The 18,008-nt window shown below is 48.6% G+C and overlaps 7 protein-coding genes across 7 annotated transcripts; 4 read left to right on the forward strand and 3 right to left on the reverse strand.

Moving 5' to 3' along the window:
- Positions 1 to 1,587: 1,587 nt before the first annotated feature.
- N7484_007328 (Bcboa17) lies at positions 1,588 to 2,412 on the forward strand (the record flags this gene model as incomplete). Its single annotated transcript, XM_057117715.1, has 1 exon — positions 1,588 to 2,412. One exon carries the CDS (start codon positions 1,588 to 1,590, stop codon positions 2,410 to 2,412), a length of 825 nt encoding a protein of 274 aa, XP_056970750.1.
- Positions 2,413 to 3,295: 883 nt separating this feature from the next.
- On the forward strand, positions 3,296 to 5,119 carry N7484_007329 (dihydrolipoyl dehydrogenase; the record flags this gene model as incomplete). The annotated part of the gene is made up of 4 exons (XM_057117716.1): positions 3,296 to 3,434; positions 3,531 to 3,610; positions 3,719 to 4,201; positions 4,280 to 5,119. The coding sequence occupies 4 exons, from the start codon at positions 3,296 to 3,298 to the stop codon at positions 5,117 to 5,119; spliced, it is 1,542 nt and encodes a 513-aa protein (XP_056970751.1).
- A 551-nt stretch (positions 5,120 to 5,670) lies between these two features.
- N7484_007330 (putative MFS transporter) lies at positions 5,671 to 7,633 on the reverse strand (the record flags this gene model as incomplete). The annotated part of the gene is made up of 7 exons (XM_057117717.1): positions 5,671 to 5,916; positions 5,985 to 6,243; positions 6,302 to 6,756; positions 6,805 to 6,960; positions 7,011 to 7,373; positions 7,426 to 7,514; positions 7,573 to 7,633. 7 exons carry the CDS (start codon positions 7,631 to 7,633, stop codon positions 5,671 to 5,673), a joined length of 1,629 nt encoding a protein of 542 aa, XP_056970752.1.
- Positions 7,634 to 8,111: 478 nt separating this feature from the next.
- N7484_007331 (NAD(P)/FAD-dependent oxidoreductase) lies at positions 8,112 to 9,532 on the forward strand (the record flags this gene model as incomplete). Its single annotated transcript, XM_057117718.1, has 2 exons — positions 8,112 to 8,316; positions 8,382 to 9,532. Coding segments are annotated over 2 exons (1,356 nt in total), but the record flags the coding sequence as incomplete, so codon positions are not given.
- Positions 9,533 to 9,598: 66 nt separating this feature from the next.
- Positions 9,599 to 11,054, reverse strand: N7484_007332 (acetamidase/formamidase family protein; the record flags this gene model as incomplete). The annotated part of the gene is made up of 5 exons (XM_057117719.1): positions 9,599 to 10,177; positions 10,235 to 10,511; positions 10,563 to 10,851; positions 10,912 to 10,930; positions 10,980 to 11,054. 5 exons carry the CDS (start codon positions 11,052 to 11,054, stop codon positions 9,599 to 9,601), a joined length of 1,239 nt encoding a protein of 412 aa, XP_056970754.1.
- A 2,917-nt stretch (positions 11,055 to 13,971) lies between these two features.
- N7484_007333 (glycosyltransferase family 31 protein) lies at positions 13,972 to 15,417 on the forward strand (the record flags this gene model as incomplete). Its single annotated transcript, XM_057117720.1, has 1 exon — positions 13,972 to 15,417. The coding sequence occupies one exon, from the start codon at positions 13,972 to 13,974 to the stop codon at positions 15,415 to 15,417; it is 1,446 nt and encodes a 481-aa protein (XP_056970755.1).
- A 263-nt stretch (positions 15,418 to 15,680) lies between these two features.
- On the reverse strand, positions 15,681 to 17,380 carry N7484_007334 (permease of the major facilitator superfamily; the record flags this gene model as incomplete). The annotated part of the gene is made up of 3 exons (XM_057117721.1): positions 15,681 to 16,771; positions 16,825 to 17,087; positions 17,187 to 17,380. 3 exons carry the CDS (start codon positions 17,378 to 17,380, stop codon positions 15,681 to 15,683), a joined length of 1,548 nt encoding a protein of 515 aa, XP_056970756.1.
- Between the last annotated feature and the right edge of the window lie 628 nt (positions 17,381 to 18,008).

Raw genomic sequence — 18,008 nt, forward strand, 5'->3', positions numbered from 1 at the left:
CTCTCCGGGTCCATGGAGAGAAGCCGTCCGGACAGCCTTTGGGCGAGATGAAAGTTTCATCGAAGTTCATTTTGGCTTCGATCTGACATCTTTCAGAAATTGTGGTTATCTTCCTTGCAGATCCGCATTGCCTAGGAATAGATTCATTCCATTTCCAATGGATTCTGTTACTGTAGACACACAGAGAAATTCGTCTCTACCGGGATTTAATAGTACCCAGAGATAGATTTGTGCCCCACTGGTCATAGCGAAAACCAAGTACCAATATTGTACCTGTGATTATACGTGAGCCAGCGAAAAGCCAGCGAGCGGCAGCCTGGTGCTCTGAAGGTTCGGCTGAAAGGGCGGCCAGAGACGGTCTCCACCTCGCATGAAGGCATGCAAAAGCCATCTAGCCAATTGGTGGATTTAAGGATCCGGCATGTCTGACGCTGAGGATATGCTGATTTCAGGTTCACCTCCATCGAGGACTGGGGGGGGGGGGGCTAAACCAGCGGATTTGCGGCCGTACTCACAAAATCGCAAATTACGTAATCTCACTGACCAGTGGAAAATGCGGCCGCTGTTTGTTTTTAGATCGAAATAATCAAGGTGTCAAACGTCATTGCCCATTAAGGTCGTCCCCGACAAGCCGCTACGTCAGCCAGTAAGTATGATATTGGGTATTGGCCCGTGTGCATGTTGATGCTATTGAATTGATAATTCGAAATATGCTAATAAATGAACTTCCACCCAGTGTTAAGGAGACTCGTGTGACCAGCACCAGCTCCAAGGAAGCTAAGCAGGTTCCAAGTAGTTACGCTTAAGATGTCCCCTAAATGTTTGGAGAATTTCAGAGAGTAAGCAACGGCTATTGTACGGCTGCTTACCGGCGATGCTTCTTACATCACCTAGTCGATGACTTGGCATTTTTACGGCCGCCGCTCGTGAAAATGGAGATTTCGAAACTTATTTGATTCGCATTTCATTTTTCATGTTCTGCAAGCCACTAAATCAAAGCTCTAACAAGCATCGTAATCCAAACGCTTCTTTTTATTCTTCTCTATTCTGAAGTAATTTCTACATATGATGGACTCTAGCTTGAATAGACATTAAGTCGTTCTAAAACAACACTCCAAGATTGAGATGGTACGTCGAACATGATTCCAGGTGCAGATATAAGAAAATACTATCTAGTGTTACTACTGATATTGAGTTATGACTAGCGGGAATGACCGGATTTTTCAACTTTATCGGTGTGAAGGAGAAACTCCGGTTATCGTTAATCTTTTTATGGAAGACCGCGGAAGGCCCTTTATCTCTAGTACTCTGTCTCTAGTACTGACAGAATCAAGTGGAGATGATGGCAAGTAGTGAACTCTATTGGACTGTTACCATTGACTAGACTCGCGGCCGCTCCAGCGGGCTGGCTTATGTAGACAACCACATGCGGCCGCACGCAAAAGGATGTAATCTGCTGGTATCATCGAGCACCTATAAAGACATCCTGGAAATCTCCGAATCTGTCAATATTCAAATCATTATCATCCCATCACACCCCGCGAGAAGATCTTATATATTCTTCGGTTAATCTCCATACATCTCACCATGACGAGAGTCTGGTTTATCACTGGGTCCTCCCGCGGTCTTGGCCGCGCCATCGCCGAGATTGCTCTCGACAACGGAGACTCTGTCATCGCTACTGCTCGCAAGCCTGAACAGCTTGCTGAGCTTGTTGAAAAATATGGCAACGACCGTGTCCTTCCAGTCGCTCTAGACGTAACAAACAACGAGCAAGTCCTCCAAGCCGTCAAGTCTGGACATGAGAAATTCGGCCGCATCGACGTCGTTGTTAACAACGCAGGATATGCCAATACGGCCTCGATCGAGGATATTGATATCGATGACTTCCGTACCCAGGTTGACGCCAATCTCATGGGCGTCGTTTACGTTTCCAAGGCTGTGATCCCTATCCTTCGCCAACAGAGATCAGGTCATATTTTCCAGGTCTCCTCGGTTGGCGGCCGTGTCGGCATTCCAGGTCTTTCCGCCTATCAGTGTGCTAAGTGGGCTGTTGGCGGATTCTCTACTGTACTGGCTCAGGAGGTGGCTCCTTTTGGCATCAATGTTACGGTTCTTGAGCCTGGTGGTATCCGGACCGATTGGGCTGGCTCATCTATGCAAATTCCTCCTGTTAGTGAGCCTTACCAAGCGACTGTTGGTGCCTTCGCCGCATTTCTTCGCCAGTTATCTGGAACCGAGATTTCTATGCCGAACAAGGTTGCCGACATTGTGCTGAAAGTTTTGGGTGAGAAAGAGCCTCCTCTTCGCCTTCTTGTTGGCCCTGATGCGGTTGAACATGCTGGAAAGGCTGCCGAGGTGCTCAGTGCATCTGACAGGAAATGGGAAGAACTAAGCATTTCGTCAGCTTAGGTCGACACATTTATAGTAAGAATGGAATCTGAGTCTTCAGATCGTCAGTCTCCGCAATCCCCTTCGTCGGCACTCATTCAATATGGTATTTTGGTATGTCAGTGAGGACTTTCGAATGTGGCATGGGCCTGATAGCACTAGATATATGGGTACTAAAATGGATCAATCCATCAAGGATGTTATATTTCCTTTGCTGCCTTTCCAATCTTACCAAGCAATAAGAAGGCACCTACTCATTGAGTTGTTTGGGAATAAAGGTCTCGAGTTAGCAGGACAAAAGCTACGGAGTATTTGTAAGACCATAGCATTCTTGAAACCTTGAGGTGGCCACGCCGAGTATAGCCGGGGAGGCGGAACCGGTAAACCTGATCCAGGCGACTAGAGGTCCGCGGGTAACTAACCGCCTGGAGAATTATATTCAATCAACGCTAGAAATAGCGCTAAGCATCGAAATCTCCCCGGGGTAAGATCTGGCCGGGTGGGTGGAGGGCGGAAAAGGTCTTCAGACTTCCCGTCGTAGCTGGCTTATTCCATGGCCAGAACATTGAGGTAGTTTCCCCATGTATTATAAGTGACTTTTTCTGCTTCCCCTCTAGATTTCTATACTTTTTCAAACAATTTGATCCTTTCCACGAGAGAAGAAACAATAGCCAAATCGGCATTGTCATCCGGCAGTGGCAGCCACCTTACCGAGTCGACCCGACCTGCTTACATAACCCTGTCGGCCAATCTCAAAATACCGCAAAAGCTCAGTCCTCTCTTCCCGTAACTTCAAAAGCACCTCCCCTTTTGCGCTACCTTGCCATCCTCCCCTCCAGGTCATTTCCCGTGGAGGCTTCACTTTCTATTCTGAATATTATCTTCTTTAATTTCGACAATCGCAATGTTCCGCGCTGTTCTACCCCGTGCTGCGCCGCGGGCAAGCCTCCGCGCTTGCGGCCCTAAGGCTGTCCCTACTACCTTCATCGCCACTCCTATGCTCTTCGTTGGCGGCTCAAAACGTGGCTACGCTGCCGAGTCCGGTATGTCTCTATCTAAATCTACAGGATGAATATATTGGAGGTCTTTCCTCCTCTTCCCGGATGCGATTGCTGATTTCCCGGCCCTCCGGACAACAGGGGACCACGATCTCGTTATCATCGGTGGTGGTGTTGCCGGTTACGTTGCTGCCATTAAGGCCGGCCAGGAGGGTTTGAAGGTATGAAGCCGAATTTATTGCCTTGCTAGCTTCTCCATTCTGTGGATGAGCCTGACCGATCGCCGATCAATCTACTTCGATCTACGTGCTAACTGGACACTCCGACAGACTGCTTGTATCGAGAAACGCGGAAAGCTCGGTGGTACTTGCCTTAACGTTGGCTGTATCCCCTCTAAGTCCCTCCTCAACAACTCCCACCTTTACCACCAGATTCTCCACGACACCAAGAAGCGCGGTATCGAGGTTGGCGATGTCAAGCTCAACCTTGCTCAGATGCTCAAGGCCAAGGAGACTTCCGTTGACGGCCTGACCAAGGGTGTTGAGTTCCTTCTGAAGAAGAACGGCGTCGACTACATCAAGGGAGCCGGCTCCTTCGTTGATGCCAACACCGTCAAGGTCGACCTGCTCGATGGTGGTGAGCAGACCATCCGCGGCAAGAACATTATCATTGCCACCGGCTCCGAGTCTACTCCCTTCCCCGGCCTTAACATTGATGAGAAGCGCATCATTACCAGCACTGGTGCTCTTGAGCTCCAGGAGGTTCCCAAGAAGATGGTTGTCATCGGTGGTGGTATCATCGGTCTCGAGATGGTATGAACACCTTTCATGTCCCCAGCCTGCCGGCTTTCTACGGCACGCGCAATTCAAATCTAACACTTTAATGAATAGGCTTCCGTCTGGTCCCGTCTCGGTTCTGAGGTCACCGTTGTTGAGTTCCTTGGCCAGATTGGTGGCCCCGGTATGGACGCTGAGATCGCCAAGCAGGCCCAGAAGATTCTCGGCAAGCAGGGCATTAAGTTCAAGACCAACACCAAGGTTACCAAGGGTGATGACAGCGGCGCTACCGTCAGCCTGAGCCTTGAGTCTTCCAAGGGTGGCAAGGAGGAGACCCTCGATGCGGATGTTGTTCTCGTCGCCATTGGTCGTCGCCCCTACACCGAGGGTCTTAACCTCGAGAGCGTCGGCATCGACAAGGACGACCGTGGCCGTCTCGTCATCGACCAGGAGTACCGTACCAAGGTCCCCCACATCCGCGTCGTTGGTGATGTGACTTTCGGCCCCATGCTGGCCCACAAGGCCGAGGAGGAGGCCGTCGCTGCCATCGAGTACATTAAGAAGGGCCACGGTCACGTTAACTACGCCGCCATTCCCTCCGTCATGTACACCCACCCCGAGGTCGCCTGGGTCGGTCAGAACGAGGCTGAGGTCAAGGCCTCCGGTGTCAAGTACAATGTCGGCACTTTCCCCTTCAGCGCCAACTCCCGTGCTAAGACCAACCTCGACACTGAGGGTGTTGTCAAGTTCATCGCCGATGCCGAGACTGACCGCATCCTGGGTGTCCACATCATTGGCCCCGGTGCCGGCGAGATGATCGCTGAGGCCACCCTTGCCGTCGAGTACGGTGCCTCCAGTGAGGACATTGCCCGCACATGTCACGCCCACCCCACCCTCTCCGAGGCCTTCAAGGAGGCTGCTATGGCCACCTACTCCAAGCCTATCCACTTCTAGACGCGATGCGGTACCCTGATATCCTCTGAACCCATGTACTACTTTTTTCGTCCTTTAGTCTAGCTCGGCTAGCAAACTACATGTAGCATTTCATGTAATCATCTCCTATGTTTCTTGAGTTATTTTTTTTTTCTCAAACAAAATATAGAATTCTTCCAGCGGAACCCTTTCTTTACCTAATATAAATCGAAGCTTTAAGGCTTCACCTTCACCTGCGGCCCGAATTGGAGAGTGGGGCAACTCGGTGTCCATAAGCACGTTGGTAGAAGTGGAATCCGGTGTAGTGAATAAGCCAATCAAAAATTGATGCAGGCGTGCCAAATTATATCATTTTGAGAAGCTTATTTGTATGAAATCGCATACAACGATGTTTTCCCGGGTGATCCTAGCCTCAACCAAATCGACATCAAGACGAACCAATTATCACAAGGAAAAAGCCGAATACGTATGACGGTGCTGCCTTCTTTCCTCCGCGTGCAGGATTGGTCTGATATAATTCAATGAGCTAACGTATGATCACACACGCTCATTACCTTCCGAAACTACCAAGTTCAACGAGTGTCAAACCCAGCTTCTGCCAAGAACTTCTCATACCGCCCATTGCAATTTCGGCGCCATGTTTTCCCCCATATTATCATTGGGATCCCCATCAAAACGGCAAGAACAACCAAGATGCCGAAAAATGTGAATGCCCATCCGTAATTCGTGGCATCTATGAAGGGCTGAACGGAGTACGAGATGGCGAAGTTGATTAGTGAGGAGCAGATTGCAAGTACAACAACAAGTTCGCCGGAAATCTATTGAAAGTATCTGGTTAGCAGGAACTCAAGAACAAGGGAAGCACAAGTGAACAGTGACGACCTACTCCATCAAAACATTCCATTGCGTATGCTGTGGCCATACTTGTCAACGAAACTTGTTGCGCAATCAAGCAGCACAGTGCCACCGCAATGGCTATCCAGTGATCGCCATTTGTCGCGGCCCAGCCGTACGTAAAGTACCCAATGGCGCCAAAGATGAAGGGAAATATGTATGCCCAGAGACGCATCTCTGGCTCTTTGTATCCGTTGTTTCGTCTTGCGAGGATCAAAACGACCCAATCTGACAGCCAACCGACCCCCATACTAGTCTGAGTCAGCTAAAATAACCCGGTGAGAAGTAGTTGCGGGAACGAGGGCATACCCGAGTATATTTCCAACTAGAGCGGCTAGGAAGATCAGGCCGGCAGATCCAGCACTCCAGTTATACGGGGCCTCTGTCATTATTTCGGAGATAGTGTTGAAGGTCACAATACCTGCAGTACATCCGAATGCAAACTGGATTCCAGCAAGTACGATGTTGGGGAAGGCGAAGAGGTAGAACGGGCGACGGAAGTATTGAAACCAGGTTGTGTGGTCATCTGCGAAGTAATGAACCAATGCAATCTTCTGTAAGTATGTTCTAGTGGTGATGTCTTCGCCTAGACTGTTACTCTCGACTTCGGTTATTGGGGACTCGAGCCCTGTCTTTTTCTCGGATTCGACACCATCCGCTGCACGTTCCATCGGCTCTGATCGCTCATGACGTGGGGTCTTAAATCGATACCTTGGGAACATGGTATCGTCAAAGGTGAACACGAAAAGTATGATGAGAACACCCTTTTCAAGTTAGATTATAATTTGATAAGGAGGACAGGACACTCGTACGCATGCAATGGCCACGATGGGGGAGCACCAACGCCAGCCAATTCCATCTGAAATATATCCTCCCAGAATAAGCCCCAAAATAGACCCGAGCTGCTGGAAGAAGATGTAAGTGGCAACCATGCGGCCTCTTTCATGCGTGAAAAATATATCGAAGATCTAAGAAGGATAAGTATGGCTGCCAGACGGCCCGTGTTGGGAATACTTACGGTAAGTTGAATCAATGCCTGATAGGCCGCAGTACCTACACCCTGGAGTGCCGAGACGATGAAATATTGAGCGACGCCGTGGTACAAGCCTCCCCAAATGCTGCCTCCACAAAGGATCAGCAAACTCGAAATAAACACGATCTTGCGACCGAACTTCATTGCCGACGGGATCCATATGATGTTGAAGAACCCTAAAAGTAGATAGTTGAGTGCAGATCCACCGTTCATATTATTTATGCTGACTCCAGTATCATCTGAAATCAGGGTCCAGCTTGCCCCAGTGTTGTTTTCGCCAAATGAGAAAACGCAAGCGTAGGCTGATATCAAAAACAGGGACCATAGTTTCTTTGCACGCGACCAGTTCTGTGTTCAGGAATTAGATGCATGTCTTCGACGTTATGTATGAGCAGCTTACTAGGGGGTCTGCCGGGGAGTTTGACGGCTGGGGTAACAGAACAATATCTTGTTTGCCAGCGTGGGCCGCGTCTTGCAATGCATGCGATGCTGTAAAGCCCGTAGGTAAGCCTAATATCAATATATACCCATGAGGTCTGGGACATACCATCCACTAGATAAACCGTGCCAGGAACATCGGTGAGGAGGTCATTTTCAGAGCTAGCCATTTTGACAGTTGTAGCCGTCGGCTTTCATCTCTTGAGAAATCTGGCAGGGTGCTTCATTTTATAGAAGTCGAGATACTCCCGGTCCCTCGAGGTGGTACTAGCAACAAGTTTGACGATTGGATTGATTAGTCGGCACAAGCCGACTGGCTTGCGATCAGCATTTGCTCGCTGAATAGATAGCGTGCATGGTGAGGGGTAAAGATGCATGGAAGCTCCAAGCGACAACATTGTCGAGGAAAACTGATATCATTGGACTCAGTAATTGCCGACCCGAGGCATGATAAGAGGGAACAAGATGGGAGGGTTTGAGGAAGTTAATTTTCCCCGGATTTTTGGCGGATGGAAGGTCCAAGCGATTGACTTGATAAGCGACAGCACCGTGAGCGGGCCGAACTCCGCTAGCTTAAAAGAGTGGAGGCGACTGTTTACCTTCCTTTCTACCACAATTTCTTCCAGTCATTGTTACAAGACAAGCTAGGAAGAAACCAAAATGACGCATAAACCCATCAATCACGCCTCTTCGGTTTTGATCGTTGGAGCCGGAACCTGGGGCTGCTCAACCGCTTTACATTTAGTTCGTCGAGGATATACAAATGTCACGGTCCTGGATCCTTATCCAGTGCCGTCAGCAATTGCGGCTGGGAATGACGTCAACAAAATCATGGAACACAAGGAGCTGAAAGGTAAGACCAAGATTTTATTGACATTCAATATTCCTTGGGGAGATCCCTAAGCTGACTGTCCCCAGACGCGAACCCGGACGCGAGAAGCCTCGCTTTCGCAACCTGCACACGAGCAGCATTGAGAGGCTGGAAGACAGACCCCGTTTTCCAGCCATATTTCTATGAGACAGGTTTTATCGTGTCGGGACACACTCCAGCTCTCATCCAGCACATCAAGGAAGATGAAATCGATCCTTCTGATGCCGAATTCGTGTCGCTGGAGACGGCAGACGACTTTCGTAAAACGATGCCGCCAGGAGTTCTCACAGGGGGCTTTCCCGGCTGGAAAGGATGGTTTAGCAAGAGTGGGGCAGGTTGGATTCACGCTCAGAAGGCAATGGTCTCTGCATATACGGAAGCTCAACGCCTAGGGGCAAGATTCATAACGGGCACACCATCGGGTAAAGCTGTCGCTTTGCTTTATGAGAATGGGGATGTGGTGGGAGCCCGGACGGAGGACGGAGGATGCCATCGGGCAGACCACACTATTTTGGCTGCGGGGGCTGGGAGTGATCGTCTGTTGGATTTCAAGAAACAGTTGCGTCCTACATCCTGGACCCTGTGCCATATAAAGATGACACCGGAAGAAGCGAAGAAATATCGGAACCTTCCAGTTCTCTTCAATATTGCAAAGGGCTTCTTCATGGAACCGGATGAAGATAAACATGAGCTTAAGATCTGCGATGAACACCCTGGATACTGCAACTTCCTTCGTGACCCATCGCATGATGACGAGATTCGAAGCATACCATTTGCAAAGCATCAGATTCCGCTCGAAGCAGAGATGCGCGCCAGAGACTTTTTGAAAGATACGATGCCACATCTTGCGGATAGACCATTTTCTTTTGCGAGGATTTGCTGGGATGCCGATACGCCAGACCGTGCGTTCTTGATTGATCGTCATCCTGAGCACCCTTCGCTCCTTGTCGCAGTGGGAGGGTCCGGTAATGGAGCGATGCAGATGCCTACCATTGGTGGCTTTATCTCTGATGCTTTAGAAGGGCATCTACAAAAGGAGCTGAAGTCCGTTGTGCGATGGCGCCCTGAAACAGCAGTGAATCGCGATTGGCACTCTACGCAGAATCGCTTCGGAGGACCAGACAAGATCATGGACTTTCAGAAGTTGAACGAAGATGAGTGGACTCAGATACAAGAGAATGAGTACAGCAAGCTATAGAATAAAGTATCTACATATCTCAAGAATATCAAGAGCAGTCATTGGGTTCTAAGTAGCACACACATATTACTCACTAGCAAATGCACAAATTCCCATATCCTTCTTCGACACCTCAGCCTCGGGCCTGATATCAAAGTCAAATATATCCATCGGGACACTGAGAGTGGTACAGGCATTCGGTATATCAACGATACCAGCAATATGTCCTTGAACAGGGGCACAGCTAAGCAGCAAGTAAATCTGGTAATCGCTGTACCCGAATCGTCGGAGGTATTCCATGACACGCAGACAGGTCTGTCGATAGGCCACCGTGGCATCCAGATAATGCTGCTTGCCATTCTCATCGACGGAAAATCCTTCAAATGTGAGATAGCGCCCAGGGCCGAATTGAGGCTCAACGGGTCCAGCGTGGAAAATCGGTGATTTCATATCCAGCTTCGCCATGCCGTTCTTGATAACAGAGAACTTCAGTGTGATCACACCCGCCATCTCGATTGCACCACAGAATGAGATCTCACCATCTCCCTGGGAGAAGTGGAGATCTCCAACGGAGAACTTTGCGCCTGGAACATGAACGGGCAGATACACCTTGGAGCCCCGGGAGAGATTTTTGATGTCGCAGTTACCTCCGTGCTCAGGCCGACCCTTGATAGCAAATCAGTCATCCGCTCAAAATAAAAACTAGAATAAGACCAAGCATACCGGGATTGTTCTTGCTCCCTCCCTCGCAACCTTCTCCTTAATATCTTCAGAAGAACTACCAGCATGGGTGTTTTGGGGGGTTGGTGGCTGCGCAACGATACGATCCTCGATGGTGTTTGCAGAAATCAGTTCGCCCTCGCGACGGTTCCATTCAGCAAGGACCTCCGCCGAAGGCGCACATCCCAAGATTCCAGGATGAATTAAACCTGCAAAGCGCACGTGAGGAATGTGCCGCGAAGAGCAGAAAATACCTTCAAAGTCCCAAATCGCCTTTGCACTGTAATGATCGAATGAGAACGTGAGCATCGGAAAAGGGAGGTAAACCTACGCTTTCGGGTACAGCTCATCCAAAAAGCCACCACCATTCTGTTTGTCGAAGATACCAGTAAAGCCCCAAGGCTGCTCTTGGAAGGGCTGGACATCTTGAATCTCAACCACTAAGACATCGCCTGGTTCCGCGGTCTCGATATCGAATGGACCAGAAAGATAGTGGATCTCGGTGAGATCAACATTCTTCACATCATCAGCTGAGTCGTTGTTCTTGATCTGTCCTCCCGTCCAGTCGAGACACTCGATCTTGACAACCTCGTTATTGGCGATCTTTGCACAGGCCGGAACTATTATTCAAAAGTCAAGGGTCAGCAAAAGAATTTTAGAGGCGTTTGAAATCAACCCACTATCTGGGTGCCACCGGTTCTAAAAAGCATTAGTTCATGCATTTTCTCTCAGTAGGGAAGAGCCATACGTGTAGCCCAGGCTGTTCGCGGGCATGCTTCTCTAGATCGACCTTCAAAGCAGTGCGGATCCCCGTGATACCCATGTTTATCAGCTGATGTTGGAAAGTAGTGAAATGCGATGTATTGAACGGGAGAACTAGTGATTTTCCAGCTATTAAATAAGTGAAGAAGAGGCAAAAGTGCTAATTCAAGTGGGAAATGGGGGTAGAGATAAGGAATGCTTCTCCGCAGAGGGGTAAAGCGCGATCATCCTATCAATGCTTTATCTCTCCAAATTTAGTGTTCAGTGCCGACCCGTTGAAACCCTTGAGAGGAGCAGTTTTGATTGGTCTTTTGAGATTTTAAGTAAGTTTCTAGCGCATGCACAGCGATAACTAGTGATTTGATTAGTTGAAGTAAGTAGTGCCCGAGGAATGCGGCATTAAGTAAGTTAGCCGCAACCATCCCTGTTCCAACTATTTTAATTAGGTTGGCACAATGGCGGTAGTTAGCGGGTGCAGCCATTGGTCATTTATTTTGGGCTCAAAAGGTTCAGGATTTGGCCGCCGTTGGCCATTTGTCTCCAAATTTCGAAAGGGCCGAAGGAAATCTCGGCCGAGATCGAGCATTCCACGCCAATATTTCAATAAACACGTTTTGATGTAGATCTTTGGCTGTTCCGGAATAGGGTAGAATGGTCCCTCGACCTAAACATCGAGTCGAGGGAGCGCAACATGTAATACTCATGTGTCATGATTAAAGAAGCCTCGGATTTCCAGTCCCAATTCTTATCGCCTGTTTGATGAATTACTCCCAGTAAGAGTGAGAGCGAGGTAAATATAACTCATAGGTCGTGATGCAGGCCTTCGGGATATTTGAAAGATGTAATTTGAAAGGTTTGGGTGACAGCTTCCAAAAGCCATGGAGTCTATGCGTTCTATATCAGTCCCCTCATCGGGCCACTCTATGTTCCTCGTAACTATAAGTATGCGGGTCCTGGAGACTTATACAATGGGGACCGTAATTATTTCCCCAACTCCCCAAGCCCTGCGGGTCCGGTAGGGTCAACCCAGCAACCAACTTTGGAGAAGGCATTTGCCACTCAGTATTAAGAGGGCTCGCTTCCAAAAAGTTTTATTTTAACTCATAACTATAGGGAAGTATTTTGAGAAGCTAATTCGAAGATCCATATAGCTTTGATGACGATAGAACGGTTTGAAAGTTGATGTGTAAATATGGAGGACCCGCCGAGGCATTCACTGAGCTTTTAAACCCCTTCAACATTATTTACATGTTGTTTAAATAAGAGCTTCTGAGATTATGTCTAGAGCTTATTTATAGAGGAAGATACAATAGTAATCAATAGTACCTGAAGAGATATATAGCAGAATTATGGTGAGTAATACTATACGTAAAAATAAATGTGTCAGTATAAAGCGGGACGAGATATTACTAGTGGTAAGAAAGCTCAGGGTGGATTTTTCAAAAAAAATACATATTTAAGGACAGTTCTGTGCGTTAGATGGGTATTAATAACTGTGCGTGATTTTACAGAATTTTAGCTAGATATGGTGGTGTGGTGAACTGTTTAGTGAATATAGATAATTGATGGGGTAGGCCCGAAGGAAATACTTTTGACTAGATAGTGTATGTAGTCTTCCTTTCTCCACTTAGAAGAGGGAAATGGGTTGAGAGTACTCCGTTCCCGACAGTGAATGGAGCCTTTGAGAGACGCTAGGTAAAATAAGAATTAAGGATTAGAATAAGGGAGAGAACCCATAAAGTAAAGAAGCTTATCCCATCCCGGTGCTAGTGTAGTTTAAATCATCGGCGCCCGCGGTTTATAATCTGCTAGACAGCCAAAGCGCCAATTCTGTTTGGGCGGTTTGGGTTGTTTGCATTGAGAAAGTGTTCTATGGAAGGCTGAAGAATGCATGGAAGCTTCCGACCGTACAGAACAAGCTCAGGCCAAGTATAGACGGAGTATAGTAGCGATGACTCTGCCAGCGCAACGCATGCGTAGTCGTCAGTGGCATAACCCGCCTAGGCCGCCTATTCCCGGATCAAGGTCAGGTGTTAAAGCGCGTATAGTGGAGTTTGGCGGTGGTCGGCGGTGTTGCAAGCGAAGCAAATTGACTGATATATGTTTGAGACTCAATTAGCTGTGCCTACTGAGGTGTACAGGTGTTTCTCAATGCCAGGCGAGACTTTAGTAGTAGTTTGAAGTTCAGCACCATGCCACTCGCTTTCTCCGAATCGCCTACTGTCGATGATGTGGCCCCCGCGAGGATCTTCAATGAGTTGCCAACAATGGAAGGCTGCCAAGGACCAATGCCAAGACAGAAGACGTAGTTTGGTGGGGCGGTTTCACAACTCGACCGCAGAATACCCTTCTAACCCCACAACAACCAGCCTGCTTGGGGTGCAATACCGGCGCGAGACAAATACCGTAAAGGCCCCCAGGGCTGAAGAGGGTTCTAGAGGCCTAAATTCTATTTTGGTACCTCTGCGGGAAGAACCAACGCGTCATGGACCAAGACGCAACTTCATACGGAGTCAATCGTGTATGATTGCGTCGTATTACTTGCGGAGCCCAGGGACTGAAGACAGGAATCTTACTGAAATCGCATCTCCGGGTGAATGAAGAGCGAGGTGATGGCGTCAGGGTTTCTGATTTAGGGTGGAATTATACTGATTGCGGCGATTCCGTCGGCGAGTTGGCCCGGCTGTTCCCGCAATTCCTCACGTTTTTTATGCATGCAGCACCAAACCCACGGCTCCAGCCCAATCCACGGGCCGCGCGTTCCTATTCAAATCGATGATCGAACATTTCCCCATGCCAAGTTGCGCCGAAGGCTTGTTTCATCCGTTTACGGTAATTTTTGTACCGATCTTTGCCCCTGCAACCGTCTCGACACGTAAGCCCTCTGCCCGGCGGGTTTCAAGTTTTCGAGGTATAACTCTTGATACTTCCATCATGTTTCTTCCTTTCGCTTGCATGGGACACCGCCATTGTCCACCATGGCTCGATTTAGCTCCTCGCACAGGTCCCTCACAGCGGCTGTTTGCCTAGTGCTGTTATTATGTGGTTTTGTCTACCACCAAAAAGCGGATCAGAGCACATTTATTAGCGTTTCGGGGTCGAAAGGTACCTCGAAGAATACCCCGATCGGAGACTGCTCTGTCGATCTCGAATACTTGAGATCACTGGGGTTCAACCATTCGGTGGATTATGCCCGATGGAATATCCGAGTCACCGAATCGAAGAAGTTTACGGAATTCTCGGAAAGCCTGGATGTTCCCGTTCCCGAGTTCAATCGCCTCGAGCTCGATACAGAGGCTGCTATCGACACTCTTCCGGCGGGTCAATGTCCCCGCGCTGTGAAGATCGAGGCACCTAAGCGGAAAGCCCCGGTTGACGCATCTCATTTAATGTTTGGTGTAGCGACTACCATTGACCGATTGGACGACTCCTTGGGGGCCATCGCACGATGGGCTGGTGGCACCAAAGCTCGGGTTATCGCTCTAGTTGAGAGCGATGCAAGCCTCAACATAACCCAGGTCATGCAACATGCGAAAGAATTAGACGTGACTCTCCAGATCCTGGAAAACGACGAGGAATTCTTGGATCGCTACTATAGACTCACCCGAATCATATATGAACTCCGCGATGAGTCGACACAGTGGGCCATCATCATTGACGATGACACTTTCTTCCCCAACATGGAGGGCCTGGTCGCCCAACTCGCTACCTACGACGAAACTAAGCCATACTACATTGGAGCACCAACTGAAAACATGCAACAAATGGCGTCCTTCACGTATATGGGATACGGAGGCGCCGGGGTCTTCCTCTCAATGCCCCTGCTGCAGGAAATTGATGCCCACTTCGACGAATGCTTCGAGTACAAAGACCATGGTGACAAGCGTGTGTCAAAATGTATCTATAGATACACATCTACTAAACTCACTTGGGACCGACACCTCTTCCAACTCGATCTCAGCCCGGATGGATCCGGCTTTTATGAAGCTGGTCGCCAATTACCCCTATCAGTGCACCACTGGAAATCCCCAGACTGGTTCCCCGTCAACATTGTCGGTATGAGCCAGGTCGCCGATATCTGTGGCCGCGATTGCCAGCTGCAGCGCTGGAGAATCACAGATGACTGGTATTTCATCAATGGATTCTCGCTCGTCCGTTACTCGGAACCACAAGCACCGGAGGACTTGGCCTCCATGGAACAGACTTGGTCTTATTTCTCTTGGACTGAAGATGATTCCTACGAGTACAGCCTGGGACCTTTGCGTCCACGAGACAACGGAAAGTTATCTTACCGTTTGCTAGATGCGGTTTCTACAAACAAGCAGGTCCGGCAGATTTACCTTCGCCAGACAGATGAGTGGTACTATGATGACGAAGAGCCGGAGAATCCGCAACTCCTGGAGGTTGTTTGGACATTGGCATAAGTCTGTTATGTATTGAGGCTTCTTATTAGTTACGAACACGCGCATGCTGAGAGAGTGAGGCCGGCAGGCTCGGCCCTTTCTCGGCTTTTACGAAATCATCTAGTACATTTCCCGTACTATGCACAGCGATGTAAAGCTGCCATATAGACATTTGAAATTTGAATACTTAATCAAAACTTTCTTGAATTGTTACTCTGCGTGAGATTGGTTACCGAGCGTCAATGTGAACCTTTGGATGTAGCAAATCGAACAAAAAACTCAACCTAGAGCATGTATCGGAACCCCTTCTGCAGCCGACGTGCCGCCGCGATATCAATCCCTTCATAGTCAGCAGTAACTTGAAGCCGCCGAAGTTCCTTTTCAGTGAGCTGCACATCGCCACTCTCATTCTCCAGGCGCTCTTGCCTCTTGTTCAGCATCCGTAGATTGAAATACATGAACACAGCCGACAGACCACCCAAAGCTTGTAACGCAATACAAATACCTAGAGCAACGGGATAGTGAGATCCCTGTGAATCGAAGTATGTATATGGTGTCCATATAGTCGCCGAGTTGCCAATCGAATTGATGAAAGCGTACGCAGCAGCACGCTTAGCAGGAGGTCGAGGCAACGCGTTGGCAATCCAAGAATACAGAGTTCCGTTCTGCGCAAAGGTGAAGTTCATCAAAAACAGCGAAAAATACCTTGGTCCAAAAGAATCAGTCGTCATGAAGATAATAAATCCGACAATAGTGATGGGAACCGGGTAAAGGAAAAACCAAAATCGAACGCCCAGTTTGTCCGAAAGCCAGCTGTGTAGAATACTGTAGAATACCATAAACACATATGGTGGCGCGACAAGCAACAATGAAATAGTCTTGCTGTAACCTAGCGTCTCCGCTAGCGTCGGGAAGAAATATTGAAAACTGCCCCCTCCAGCAATGCACATGTAGGCAAATGCGAATACGTAGGTCTTAGGGTCGGTCATGGCCATCTTCAATCCCTTGAGCTGGCTCATACCCGCGCTACCTTCTTCATCGACGTCAGCCTCAGCTGCTTCTATTGCCAGTCTGCGTATAGCGACGGCTCGCATTTCTGGTGAGAGAAGGCGCCATGTATCAGGAAAATCTGGTAGAATGAAGCATATAGCAACACCAATGAAGCAAGTGATTGAGCCTTCGATAATGTATAGCCATTGCCAGGCTCCCATTCCTCTTTTGCCGGCTAGTCCATTAAGGATTCCGGCTGCGATTAGGTTACCGAAGGCACCGCTGATTAAGGAGCCTGAGTAGAAGATGCTCATTCGAAAGGCTAGCTCGGAACGTGTATACCATTTTGACAGGTAAAACAGCACTCCAGCGAAGAAAGGTGCCTCTGGAGTACTTGTTAATATATCGAGCTTGCTTGGGAACGTGGAAAAAACCTACCGACCAACCCTAAAATAAATCGGCATGCAACTATCCCGCCGTAACCTGTCACTTGGCTAGTGCAGGCGGAAACGAGACCCCATGCTGCCACGAAGAAACCAAGATAAAGAGACGGGCGGCCCATGTAATTGAGGAGTAGGTTTGATGGAACTTGCATGAGGATGTAGGCCACGAACAAGATGGAGAGACCAGTCTGGTATTGTTGACCATCAAGGTGAAGGTCTTCAGTGAGTCCTTGAAGCTTGGCGGCGGCATAGTTGTTCCTAGTCAAAGAATGTTTGAGTTAACAATTTAAGACTTGAAATATTTGGCAGAACTGGGCCTAAAGAGATGCTGGAGTTGTCCCAACATGTTCCACGTACCGGTCGATATAATTCATCAAGTACACCAAGATCACAAGCGGCATAATCAAAAGATCGATTCGCCGACGCAGTTTCTTCTCGAGCACCTTCTCCTCCGGAGTCAACTCAGCCAAATGCATCATTTCTTCATGTGACATCTCCGCCTTCTCTCCCATCACCTCCACATCTGAAATTGTATTCACGCCGCGTTCCATGATACATAATCAGTAAACAAGACACTGCGATATCATTCCAAGTCCCCAAAGGCTGCGGGATATCTATGCCGTTATGTAGTCAACTCATTCCAGCTCTTCGTTGATGGACTTTCCAAATAGATTTCCGTGTCGTATGCAGATCATTGCGTCCGGGGTAACGCGGGGAACGCGGGGAGACACGAGAACAAAAAGTTAAACAACCAATCAGCTACTTGATACATTCCGTTCATATGCAGTCAGAGCAGGCCAAGAGATGTTACTTTGCACGAAGTGGTATGGAAGTGCAGTCAGCACTCCTTGGCCTATTTCCTCCCCCACACGCTGCCCCCACCCGGTCAAAGCTTCTTTGTGGTGGTGAAAGCTAAACAGCTCACGATTGGAGGAATATCTCGAATTGGGGATATCAATACGGACTCTTATCCATATCCGTGCCCTTCTCCAGCGGATATAGGCATGTTTACTTTTGATGATGGTATGCTTGGCATCACAGACTTGGCTTATATGGATCTTTTCATATAAGAAATGGGCGACTCACAGACCTCTAGGTAACATCTTGGCATGAAGTTTGTTTCCGAGAAAGTGACATCAAGCTTCCTGATGAGGCCTTATCTATATCTCAAAGGGACTA

This window comes from Penicillium longicatenatum (genome assembly GCF_028827895.1).
Source record: "Penicillium longicatenatum strain IBT 33135 chromosome Unknown contig_4_segment0_segment0, whole genome shotgun sequence".
Taxonomy (NCBI): domain Eukaryota; kingdom Fungi; phylum Ascomycota; class Eurotiomycetes; order Eurotiales; family Aspergillaceae; genus Penicillium; species Penicillium longicatenatum.